At 52.7% G+C, this 12,718-nt stretch overlaps 1 protein-coding gene across 1 annotated transcript; it reads right to left on the bottom strand.

Annotated features, from left to right (window-relative positions):
* Nucleotides 1–610: 610 nt before the first annotated feature.
* Nucleotides 611–11,772, bottom strand: LOC147157319 (protein shisa-7-like). Its single transcript, XM_086063246.1, has 8 exons — nt 11,466–11,772; nt 7,308–8,526; nt 6,681–6,923; nt 5,736–5,852; nt 5,550–5,668; nt 4,192–4,428; nt 3,685–4,096; nt 611–3,513 (listed from the first exon to the last, which is right to left on the bottom strand). Exons 2-8 carry the CDS (start codon nt 7,646–7,648, stop codon nt 3,159–3,161), a joined length of 1,824 nt encoding a protein of 607 aa, XP_085919372.1. The 5' UTR covers nt 7,649–8,526; nt 11,466–11,772; the 3' UTR covers nt 611–3,158.
* Nucleotides 11,773–12,718: the final 946 nt, after the last annotated feature.

Raw genomic sequence — 12,718 nt, 5'->3', positions numbered from 1 at the left:
GCTGATTTAACTGGATTGTCCATAAACTGGCGGCCAGTCCATTCAACTGTCCACATGTGACCAGATTGGACACCGGTCCTCTGTTTGTATGTTCGCTGAAATTGACTGGCGACCAGTCCGTGGGCCGTAAGAGAGCACGCATGGCGACCAATCCAGGCTGAAACTCGCCCCTTGCCCCAAGTCAGTTGGGACAGGGATGGCGCTGCACGGGGGGGGGGGGGGGGGGGGGGGGGTCTATAACCCCGTGAGAAATGAGTGCATTTCATATTCTAAAACAGGGCTCACCAAACTTTCAATCTGAGAGCGACTTCTTAGGTTCACGTGAAGGGCTGCCAGTTTGACGACAAATGTGCTCAAATCATCTCGAATGATCTCATGTGGTCCTCGGGAGCTGCCTCGTGCCCACGAGCATCTTGTCGGTGATTGTCGTTCTCACATCGACGGTATCATTTCTTTCCACAGACCCTCATGGATCGGTCAATTCTCTCTTGAGCCTTGGAGAGAAAAAAAATCGTGCATTTCGTCGCTCACTGCAGATCATCTGAACGGAACTGGCGGCAAAAAGCGTGTGTTTGAGTGGTTTGTCAAAATGCAAGTAGACGAGACCAAAAAGCTTTGAAAGGATTTATTTGTAATTGTCTTTGTCAAACATGATGATTTGTACAAACCCAAAACAAGAAAGGCTTTTCTTTGTCCTGGAAAGACAATATTGGAGGGGGAGGTTCCAAATAAGAAGTCATGTACAACTTGAGGTATGCGGACGAGCTTACAAAGATGACGTGGCTGTGATTTGCACGCGCGCGCACGCGCACGCACTGACACGATTCATGTCGAGCCTGACACCAAGAAGACTTTGCAGCTTTTCTCTTTCTGAAAAAAAAAACAAGCCAAAAAGACAAACACGAGCGCTCAGGTGGCTTTGGTCCCAGGAAGAGTCGCGCGCACACCGCGCGCACACATCGTGACATCATCGCTGTGACATCATCACCACGTCAGTCAAAAATGCTGGAAAGAAAAAGCTGTTGAATGCCCAGCGGTTTGCTGAAAGACATTTGCGGGTGTGCTGCGGGAAAACGTCCAATTTCACGCAATGGGAAATATGAAGACAAATATTGTGTCCAACAATGACATACTTGAGATGTTGCCTTATTTTAAAACACATTTTTGGATCACTTTACACCATTTTTGGTGTTGCATTTTCCTTTTCGCTGTGGAAAACGGTCCAATTTCACTTCATGGCTTCGGAAAAGGATTTATTAACTACAATAAATAATGTATGGATGCCAGTGTTGCACAGCGACAAGCAGAACAATAACGTGCGTCCTGCCAGGTAAGCCCTCTTTTGTCTGATTTGGTTGAATTGTGTCCTGGTTTGCATAATATGAGCCAAAAGCAAAACGGGACCCCGATGCAAGCGGATCCTTTCGCTTGTCGTCTCGGCCGTCCAAAACGCGCGTTGTGTCTCTCCAAAGTCGGCACACGTAAGGAATGCAAACACACACACACACACACACACACACACACATCATCCATGTTTTGTGTTTTTAGCCCTTAGTGTCATCAAGTGTGCCGCCAGCCGACCGTCTGTGCCGTAGGGGGCGAGTGTGACCCACGGTCTCAAAGTGTTGGCGCTCCGAACTGCGGCTGGCGACACGGCAGAATTTTTGCAGGATGTGGGCCTTGGGATGCGGTCCAGTGCGGCGAGGACACGTTCGTCCTCCCGTTCGCCGATCAACCAAAAAGCGGGCGCCAGTTGACACATTTTCTATTCACAAGTTTTGCCGTCGGGACGAGGAGGCGGCATTATGCAAATACGTGCCAACTCAAACTGAGGTGAAATTTCGAGGGGAACTTTTTTGAGCATCAAAATCAAACTTTGAAAAACATGAAAATACAGCGGCGCCTTGACATACGAGTTGATGTGGTTTCATGAGCACGCTTGTATCTCAAACCATCTCTCGCCATTGAAATGAACGGAAATACACTTTTGATCATTTTAAAAACTCAAAGTTTGATTTTGAGGTAAAAAAAAATGCTGGTAGAAATTCAAATGAGATGACGTCATCATTTTGTCTGGAAAAGTAACTTTGGAATTTTCCCCCCCAAAGTGATTTCTATTTTTTTTTTACAAACCCTCGAATGAAGGAGAACACAAACGGGAGTCTCCCCCCAAAAAATCCATTTCCTCTCACAAGTGTGGAACGAGGTTCTTTCGGGTTTCCTTCATTCTTTACACGGTTGCCAAGCAACAGGAATCCAATCTTTGACCCTACCGGCACGTTTCGGCTCGCGTGTGTGCGTGCGTGCGTGCGTGCACCAATCGCCGTGTGAGTTTCTGTATGTCAGTTTGTGTGTGTGACAATGTTGACATGCAGTCGAGGTGAAAATGGCAGTTTTTGGATCACCCGTTTCCGCGCGCGGGTGGATTGACTCGCGCATTTCCGTGCGGACGACGTTGTCGTCACATAAAGAGACGTCATTCTTACTTTCGTGGCGATTGTGATGTCACGTACCGCAATCGGCAAGTTGGCGCTTTCCTTCTTGCCCCAAAGTTTGTTTATCGCCACTTGAGTCAATATACGCACTGCGGCGTTCTTGCCCTGTCGCGGTGATCTTTGCTGCTTTGGGGAAATGGAAGGACGGAGACAGAAAAGGACGTGAAAAGGCAGCGAGGAAGTCAACGTATTGAAGCGAGACGGACGCACCCCAAAAAAAAAGCATCTTCGTGTTTTTTGTGCACGTTGACGTCTTTCAAAACCCAAATAAAGCAAATGTTTGTCTTTTGAAAGGGTGACTGCATGTTTATGTCTTGAAATGAGGCTCGCTTCGTGAGTGGCAACGTAAGATGGCCGCCACGCATACGAGTACTTGCTCGCTTGCGAAAAGAGCATTCGTTTGGAGGAGCAAATATTCGGGTTGGAAAACGATTTTTGGTATTTGTGCGCACGTTTACATGGCCTTTAAAAATTGGAAAATGTTTGCGTTCTCAAACGATTCTTGGCTTCCGTAAACGTAGTCGGTGTGTGCGTCAGTTTGTGTAAGCGGCTCAATGTGCGCGAATCTCTTTGTTATGTTTTGCGAGTCGAAACAGGCGTGAGGTAAATCCAACCTTTTTTGTAAGCACAGCGGCCGAAGAAGGTTCGAGCGCTGCGCGGGTCTCACACGGTGACCTCGTTCTTACTGGCAGTCCTCAGGGCGTGTCCGCCGCCGGCGCCCGGGATGAAGTGCAGCTGCTCCAGGGTGTTCTGGCGCCTGTTGGCGAAGGCCATGCGGCGGGCGCCGGGGTGGCCCTCCCAGCCGGCGTGCTCGTGGCCCGGCGTGGGGTGCGAGTTCATCTTGACCATGTGGTGGCGCTCCATGGACGGCGTGCCGCAGATGTTCTGTTGCGACTGCGCCTTGTGGTGGTGGCTCAGACGACCCATGGTGGGCACCATGCCGCCGCCGCCGCCGCCGCGTTCCGCCATCAGCCCCATGGCCAGCGGCTGGTCCTCCACCAGGAGGCGCTCGTGGGACCTGCCGGGTCGCCACAAAAACGTCACGCGTGCCACACGGACTGACCCGATACTAATACGGCAGAATGACAGCGTGTGCGTGAGCACGTCAGTGTGACGACGACCTGAACATGAACCCAAAAATGATTGTGTTGTTTTGTGTTGTCATGGAGCGTGCGTGTGTGCGTGTCACCTGCGCAGCGTCTGCGAGTCGGCCCCCCGCCCCACGCCGTTCCTGTAGTAGCGCTGCTGGTAGTTGAGGAGGCGCGCCAGCGTGTTGCCTTCGCCCAGCGCCAGCAGCTGATCCTGCGAGCGCACGCGACGCGGCGGCCGCTCGAAGCTGAAGCCGCTGAAGCCGCCATTGCCGCCGCCGGCGCCGCCGCCGGTGTAGTGCGCGGGCACGGGCAGCGGGTACGGGTTGGGCGTGGAGGGCGGCACGTAGGGGCGTGGCCGCGAGCCGTCGAGCGGCAGCGTGCCCCGCGAAGAGCCCGTCGCGTAATCCGCCGGCCAGGGGAGGTGATGCTGCGACGAGTAGAAGGTCGGCGGCGCGTTGGCCGAGCGGCGCTTGGACGAGTAGTAGGCCGGATACTCGTCCAGGTCGCGCTCTGACACAAACGGCGGCAAAGGAGAGAAAGCAGCCATCAGCAGCTGGCGCTCCCAAAAAAGGAAAACAAAAAACATGACATCATCAGCGACTGACCGAGCTTCTTCAGCGAGCTGTAGCGGCAGATTTCCGGCTTGACGGCGGCCTCGTAGGAGGGCGGCAGCTGCGGCAGGTTGTGGAACGAGTGCGAGAAGGAGGCGTGGCTGGCGCTGTGCCGCATGGCCCCGCCCCCCATCATGCTCCCGCCGGGGACTTTGCTGCTGCTGGCGATCAGTTTGGGGCCCGACGACAGTTGAGGGGTGCTCATGTTGTTCATGCGGGCGCCTCCTCGCTCTCAACACACACACACGCGCACGCACAGGTTACAACATGGCTGCCGTCTCCATGGCGACAGCAAAAACAACTCACACAATGGTGACGTCTCATCGATTTGCAACCGTCCTCGCTCGTATGTACGCGCACACGCACGTTTTTATGGTGAGTGCAAAAAAGGATCGATGGACGCAAAAAGCCATCTGAACGCTTTTATGTAAGAGCGCCCGTGCGGAGGAGGAGGACGCGTTCACGCGCTCGCTCGCAACGTGGACACACATTTGCATGTCATCACGCACACGCACACAGAAAAACACACGCATACATGTGCACTGGCACATACACACAAACAGACTAAGACACACAAAGTCATATTTTGAAACACACACAAAATGACACGTACACAAACATGAACACGCACACACTGAAATATGGACACACGCGCTAAAAGACCACACACACACACACACATGCACTCAAGTGCACTTAAGCATTGTGAACTTTTGTGACGACTGAAGTTCCGTTTGGCAAAACGAAAGGAAGCCGACGACATCCGTGACGAGGGTCGGCGGCCATGACAATTTTGGGCCGCCATCTTGTTTACATCGCAACCCAACACCGTGTGCGCGCACACACACACACAACGAAAGGCGTGAAACAAATGCTTGTGTTGCTTTTTGGTTGCCATGGAAACGGCCCCAGCCCTCGGCAGGAAGCACGCAGTGGGGGGGGGGGGGGCTGCGTGTGAGTGAGTCGGAGGTCAAAGAGGGGGAGGAAGCTACAGGCTGGCATCAAGCATACGGCAAAGCACACAAAATCACACACCAAATAACACAAACAGGATGGCAAAAACCAACGCACGCACACACAAACTGACACACAAACAGAAGATAACGACTTGCCCTATTTTGTTTTCTGTTTAGCAATTGAACGTCTGACTTTTGGGGTTTTAGGAGTCGCTTGCATTTGTTTGCAGGGCTGAGCCGACACATCCAATATGGCGGACGGGCTGACGTACGGCACAATGAGGCTTTAACATCTGCCGCGTGTCGTCGCGCAAGCCAGCGTGAAAACGGCGAATGGCCAGGAAGTCGTCAGCGGCAGACGCTCGCCATACGCAAAAGTCGGGCGCGGCCACTCACTGCGGTTGTCCTTGCTCTGCAGGATGGGCGTGTACAAGTTTTTGGAAGCGTTGAGCATGTTGTTCCTCTCGCCGTGCTGCACGGGACTGGACTGGTGCCGCAGGATGTCCACCAGCGACCTGTCACGAGCGCGCACACACGTGTGACCTCAACTGACCCCGTTCCCCTCCCCAAGCAGCGTCTCACCTCGGCATGTTGGCGTCTCGGTTGCGCGGGCGGCGCGCCACCTTGGCGAAGGCGATCCGGACTCCCACCGCCATGACCAATGTGAAGGAGATCACGCCGCCGATCACGTAGGCCGTGCTGCACGTCCGCAAAAATGAGCTTTCAATTGTTTGTCCCCACACACGACAAGCCAACAAATCAGTCCTATTCCATCCTCCTCTTGTCCTGAACTTTTCCAGACCATTCACATCTTGTCCTCTAGCGTGCCGTTCCATTCAGTCCTACCCTGTCCCATCCTGGCCAAACTTTGTCCTGTGCTGTCCACACCATTCACATCCTGTCCTGTCCAGTTCCATCCAACTCTGTCCTGTACCTTCCTGTCCTACTTTGATCCATCCCGTCTTGTCCCATCATATCACTATATACCATCTAAGCTGTCCTGTCCCTTGCTCCAGTCCTACCTTGTACCTTTCCATGTCCCAAACCATTCCCATCCTGTCCTGCCCTGTTCCATCCTGTCCAGTTGCATCTTACTCTGTCCTGTACATTCCCAACCAATCCAGTTCTGTCGATCCTGTTGTCATTCTACATCATCTCAACACTTCCGAGTTCACTTAGTATGTCCTGTCCCGTCTTGTCACATCCTGTCCTGCTCTATCCTGTCCCATCATGTCATGCCCCGCCCCATCCGCTCCTGCTTCAAAGTTTCGAATGACCATAACATCCATGCTACTTTACATTAGCCTGTGTGTAGTGCTTCATAACATATGTTAGCATTAAGCTAGCCAATGTTCATTTGACCAAATATGGTTTGGCGCTTAGAACACAAAGTTGGCTTGTCTCTGGTAAGGTCATGACCTTTGTCTGCGCAACAAGAGACAAACAAGTCGCTTGACGCAAGCGCCGGTTGCCTTAACGACTCTTCCCTGCGGTTCTCGCAGGCGGGTGCCGATTCTGCTCACCCACCTGCTGTTCTGCTGCTGGAGCGTCTCGAAGTCCGGGTCGGGCTTGTTATCGGCGGGCAGGGTGACGGGCACCAGCGGCTCGGCCCAGTCGGGCGACTTGTAGTTGGTGCAGGAGTCCTGGTCCAGACGGCTGCGCTGGTGCTCGCAGCAGAAGCGGTAGTGGCAGGTGCCGCAGCAGTAGATGTAGCTGCCCTTGGAGCAGTTGAAGGTGCTGTCCAGGTGGCCCATCACGTCGAAGTAGCCCCTGAGCGAGCCAGCAAAGCACAAACATCAACAACTTGCAGCCGAGCCACAGCGCCCTCGCCTGGCTTGGAGCTCAACTCTTGGAAATTCACCGTCAGCGTTCGGTGTTCACAAAATCACGTTTCTTCGTTTTTTTTCGAATCCTCCAATGTTTGGTCGTGTTTTTGATGACCGTTACGGCCTCTAATTGGAAATCGTCGAGTCGGACTTCAAGCATGGCTGGGAGACAAACACAAGATTTTGCAACATCTCAGCTGTGCTGCGGCACGATTGAGCGGTTGCTAGGCAACAGCGAGACGCCTCTGCAAGCGAGCGCCGTCCCACACGTTGCCACACGTTGCCACACGTTGCCACACGTTGCCACACGTTGCCACACGTGTCCTACCTGCACACGTCCACGTCCACCAGCTGCTTGGGGGCCGGCGCCACTTGGGCGGCGCCTAGCGGGGGCTTGAGGGCGTCGGCCGTCACGTTCCGGGGCAACATGGTCTGGGGGAGGGGCTTGGGGGGCAGCTGGGCCACAAGCGGCGGGCGCTCGTCGCCGTCCTCCACTTCCGCCTTCTTGGGCGGCGGCTTGAAGCCCGTGAGGAGGAAGAGGGCGTCGCGCTTGCCGGCCGGCGGCTTCCTGACATCGTTATCGGTGGTTACCGTGGAAACAGCAAGGCAGGAGAAAAGCAGCAGGGAGCAGCAAAATATCCCTGGTGAATTTGTGGCTTTCATCGTCATGTTGATGTGTCGTAAAAAAAAAATACAAATAAACGACGGCCGTTGCAGGATGACTTATAAAAAGCCTCCCAAGTATGAAACTTTTGGTCCGGCACCTGAACGGAAATGTCAACGCGTCCTTGTGTAAACGCAGCTTGTTGCTAGGCGACGTGTTCAAACATCTGCCGTCGGAAATGTAAACTCTTCATCGCCCGAGCGGGAGCACAAAATGGACGCCGGACGAAAGGAGGTGAAGTGTAAACATCGAAGGTTGCATGTCAACTTCTCAAAGACGCGTCGTCGCCAAAAAGCTGAGCAGTCGACGAGCCTTGCAAGGAACGACGACGAGCAGCTGAATGAGCCTCAAGGCAAACGCGTGATAGAAAGCCAGGAAAGGGGGAGGGGGTTCGGGGGGGGGGGCCTCGGGGGGGGCCTATGTGTGGAGGTGGCCCTTGTGCGACGAGTGTCTCTGCTCCGAATTGAGCTCCAGCCAGCAGAAGAGGACGAAGAAGGGCTTGGGCCCGGTTCGAGCGGGGCGGCGCGCTTCTGCTCGCACGCCAGACATGAACGAACCCGGACTCATCTGAGCGGAGCGGCTATGGCTTCGTCCGCACGTGGGCGCGAGGTCTGCGTTGTGGCGTAAAGGGATGCAGGTCCACGGAAGAAGACCAGGACCAGGACCAGGACCAGGAAGCGTGGGACGCCGTCGGGAGAAGCGCGTCCGAATGCTTCTGCCGGCCCCCGACGAGCTTCGGTGAACGGCAAAAGCTCCGACGGCTTCCGGGTTTTTCTTTTTTGCTTCTTCTCTTGACGCGCTCGTCACTTTGGCGCCAACGTTCGGTTTGGGACATCGGGAAGTTCTCCAGGCCGCTCACGGCTTCTTCCACCTTCTCCTCACACTGCAAACAAACAAAAACACATCCTTTTTTCTTCTTCTTCTTTTTCCAAGCTTGTCAACTTTGATTTGAGTAAATGACTCCCGTCCACCAGGTGGCAATGTTGCTCCTAATGAGCAGGAAGCACGCAAGCTGCTGATCCCCTTACGAACACGTTAATCCCTTGTTACTTCAAGGCATCACAACTTTTTTTCTTGGTGGAACCCGCAAAAAGTGAGAGAACGCTGTTAGGGATGGCCAAGTACCGACACATGCACGTTTCGTATCGGGCCACGACACGCACGGCCTTATTTTAAGGTATCGGAACTCAATACAATTGTTACAATCAGGAACTAGAAATTAGAAACTCATTTCATGCAATTTTATTCGGTATCGGAATGCGTTGGCCTTTCTTTCAAATGATCTGCCATTGTTTTTTGGGGGAAATGTCACTGTATGTATCAAAAGTACTCGTGGTATCAGTATTTGCGACGAGTTGAGTGGTCCTACTGATATCGGCCTGGAAAAAAGTGGTATCGAACATCCCTGATAAAAATGTTAGTAGAGGTTCAACATTTAATTAACAACTAATGAATGATCACATTAATTGGCAATTATTTTGGTCATTTTCAAAAAGGTTACATAAATATGGTCATTGAGACTTTCAACATGGCAGCGCGGCGCACACGGCAGCCACGCAGGCTGATGGACGACCAGGAGGAAATTAAAACAAAAATGCTGGCGTCCAATAGGAGCTGAGCATCCTTTTGATGGAACGGTTGCCATGGCAACCGCAGCCCCTCGTGTGCAAAAAAACAACAAAAAAAGACTCATTGATTCCCTGACATTTGTGACCATGTGAAATATTCATACAGCCATTTCCTCTCTAAGGTCAAAGGTCAGCTGGAATCAAGATACACCCTGGAGTGCTCGCTGGTAAATGTCAGGGAAAGGATGAACAAAGAATGGACTGGTCACCCATCACGGCACAAACAGATTGGACGCCAGCCAACTTTCTCATTCTCAAGCTAACATGCTAACATAGCGTGGCGTGGGAGGGGAGAAGTTTCCCGCAGAAGCAGGGCCAGCATCGAGATTCCAACGTAGAACCTCTGGACCAGTGGTGGGCAAACTTGGTCCTCCAGGGGTTTTGCAGGTTTCCCCGCTCCAACGCAGCTGATTCCAATCAACAGGATCGTTATCAGGCTGATGCAGAGCTTGCTGATGAGCTGATGAGGAATCAGCTGTGCTGGAGAAGGGAAACATCCACAACCTGCGGGGCTCCGGCCCTCGAGGACCGAGAGTGCCCACCCCTGCCCTGGACTGTGAAGCGCACGTGCTAACCACTCGGCCGCCGCCACAAACTTGTAGCATACGTTGGCAAGTTGCATGGTTTTTTTTTTGGGACAAGCCGAAAGACGGGAGGAGAAGAAAAGAAAAAAGCATCTTTTTGCATTTTGGCTGCGGCATTCCCAGCATTTCCCACAATGCACTTGACCCGCCCACGCCGCACGCGCGGGCGGCGGGCCGGCCGCTCGTTGACTCGACTCTGACGTGGGCGAAAGAAGAAAAAAAAAATCAACGTGCGCCATCATCGTTCTCGCCAACGCTCATTCGCTCGCTCTGGTGCGCGATGACCAGAAAAGTCAAACAAGAAACTAAAACTACCAAAATAAAAGAAGCACATCCATCACAATAAAAGAAGCGGGAATATCAACACAAGAGAAGAAGAAGGACAATCAAAATAAAAGAACAAGCAAAACTCTCAAAATAAAAGAAGTGGGACTGTCAAAATAAAAGCAGCACTATTGACATAAAAGAAGAAACACGACTGTCAAAATAAAAGAATCCCCCCCAAACTCAATTAATTTGAGTTGAAGCGAGATGGAAAAAGAATTGAAAATTGGGGGTGTGCACACTTTTGTGCTGGGTGGCCACATTTGATTGTATTACATTTTGTAGATGAGATTGAAAAAGAAAAGTCCAAATGTTGATGCAAAACGACACACAGCAAAATCAAGCGACAATCCGCATTTTCTCATTGAATTTCATGCAAATGAATATGAATGCGGTTGTCAGTTGTCAGACTTCCATGGATGACATCATCTGGCGCCCAGTGATGATGTCATCAAATCAAAGGACGCTTTTCCATTCTCCTCACTGGGGTCAAGGGTCAACCTGGGCCTCCCCATCGGATGATGAGCGAGAGGACGCCTTGGATTGGTCGCCAGCCAACATTTCGACAAACATTCATTCACGCTAATTAGCGGCTGTTGTGGGCAGGTTGCGCTTCAATCAAGCTAACGTGCTAACAAGTGCGCTGCCGCGTGTGCGTGTAAACATGTGACATCATCATCGTCATGCATGTTGGCCTCCATTATGAGTGCGATGAGCTCAAAGGTGTGTCAACGGCGGGGCAGCTGGAGGCGCCTCATTTCATCCCATCCCATAATACGCACACGCACACGCACACGCACACAAAAATCACTCTCTCCCTGCAGCTGCTGCTTGCATGCGTGCGTGCGTGCGTGCGTGCGCCCGTCAGTCTAATAAAACGTGTAGACTTAAAGCGTGTGCATGTAGACTGTGTGCGTGTGTATGCCCGCGTGTGTGCGCCTTTTGTCTTGACGCGCGTGCACACCCCCACCCGCCGTGCGCGCGCATGGCACGTGCGCGTCTGCAGCAGCATCCAGGCAAGATGGAGGTTTGTTGCATTGTGCCGAGGAGGCGTACGGGCACGCGCTCGCGGAGAAGCGCGCGCGCGTGCGTGGCGCCAACACTGCAGCAGGACCATCAACAGCCCCCGCCCCCCCCCCAAAAAACCCTCACCGCACCCCCTTTTTTGCACTATGCTAAGAGGTCATGCTGAGTGCAGACCCGTTTACTACACCGCACAGTATGTTGGGGGGGGGGGGGCGGGGGCATGAGTGACAGGTGTCATTGACGAGGACGCATGTACGCACCTGTCATGTTGGAGCGTGGCGCGTGGAAGAAACCGCGTGGAGCTTTTCACGTCCATTTCTCGTGCAAGCCACGACGACAAATGGCAAATGAGAACAACAAAAGGTGTTTAAAAAAAGAAAGAAAACACGAAGACGCGGCGGCTCGGTCCGCTTGCGCGGTCCGCTTGTGCGGTCCGGACGTCTTCCGTCCTTCTTGCTGGCCGCCGCGTTGCAGTCGTCGTCGCGCGTCTCGTCCGTCCGTCCGTCCGTCCGTCCGCCGCCTCGCAGCCTTTTGCTGCTGCTGCTGCTTTTTTTTATGATTCTTTTTTGCCCACGTTCGCTTTCTTCAAGTGGCGCCAATCAGCCAATCGGCGCGCGAGATGCGGTCGCGCTCCGAGCTGATTGGCCGGGACGCGTCCGGCCGCCAGCCGCTAGCAGAAAAAGAAGAAGAAGAAGAAAAGAGAAAAGGAAGGCAGCAGTTGCCTTTGCTTCCTGTGGCAAACAAAAAAGCGAACATGACACATGACATGTCAGCATTTCTCATCACACACGTGGCCGATGACAAACATGTTATGGGGAGGGATTTTAAAGAAAAGAAAAGAAAGTCAAAACATACATTGAAAACCATCTCGAAGGTATAGAATCAAATATCCAAACTGCAAAGGACAAAGGATGCAATTTTGGGGGTGAAAATGCTTCCTATTGGCCGGTTGGTCATCTTTTGTTACTTTTCCACACACAAAAAAATGCTGCGTATCAAACCATCACGCAATCAACTCATCCACGCGTGATGCTGATCACAAATCGAGAGCACGCGTCGATGCGGCGGCGGATGTTGACATTTGTCGTTTGCCGGCCCTTCTAAAAAGTGACGTCATCAGTTGCCGTGACGACGGCGGCGGCGGCTCATCGATGCCGGTTGGCGATCGTTTTTGTTTGTCTGACAAGTGAGACGCCAAGCTGCACACTTCCAACACGAAATGCTTTCAACGGGTCCAAAGGGAATGCGGAAGTGCAAAAGGAGCCTTCATCCTCATCATCCTCAGTGACTTGACGTGAATATTAACGAGCGCGCCTCCATCGCGGTTGTTACGGCAACAAAGCTTCAGTCTCGCGAGACGTCACGGCAACGCAACAACGACGACGAGGAAAATCACGTGACAGCCCTTTCAAAGCACCTCATTTGCATGTTTGCAGATGATTTGAAAATTGCGAAGGAAGGCGAGCTAAGTGCGGTGACGTCACTTCCTGTCTCCCATCAGCAGGCCCAAAAC

Source organism: Leptonotus elevatus, chromosome 19 (genome assembly GCF_054856555.1).
Source record: "Leptonotus elevatus isolate MCC_2025b chromosome 19, RoL_Lele_1.0, whole genome shotgun sequence".
NCBI lineage: Eukaryota > Metazoa > Chordata > Actinopteri > Syngnathiformes > Syngnathidae > Leptonotus > Leptonotus elevatus.
The sequence above is the reverse complement of the archived record's forward strand: the minus strand, read 5'-3'. Positions and strand labels throughout refer to the sequence as shown.

Excerpts from the sequence above, each read along its gene's own strand:
- LOC147157319 (XM_086063246.1), bottom strand. The coding sequence starts at position 7,648 with ATGACGATGAAAGCCACAAATTCACCAGGGATATTTTGCTGCTCCCTG. Across the intron at positions 5,853-6,680 it reads CTCCAGCAGCAGAACAGCAG|CACGGCCTACGTGATCGGCG; the intron begins GTGGGTGAGCAG and ends GCGGACGTGCAG. Across the intron at positions 3,514-3,684 it reads GACTCGCAGACGCTGCGCAG|GTCCCACGAGCGCCTCCTGG; the intron begins GTGACACGCACA and ends GCGACCCGGCAG.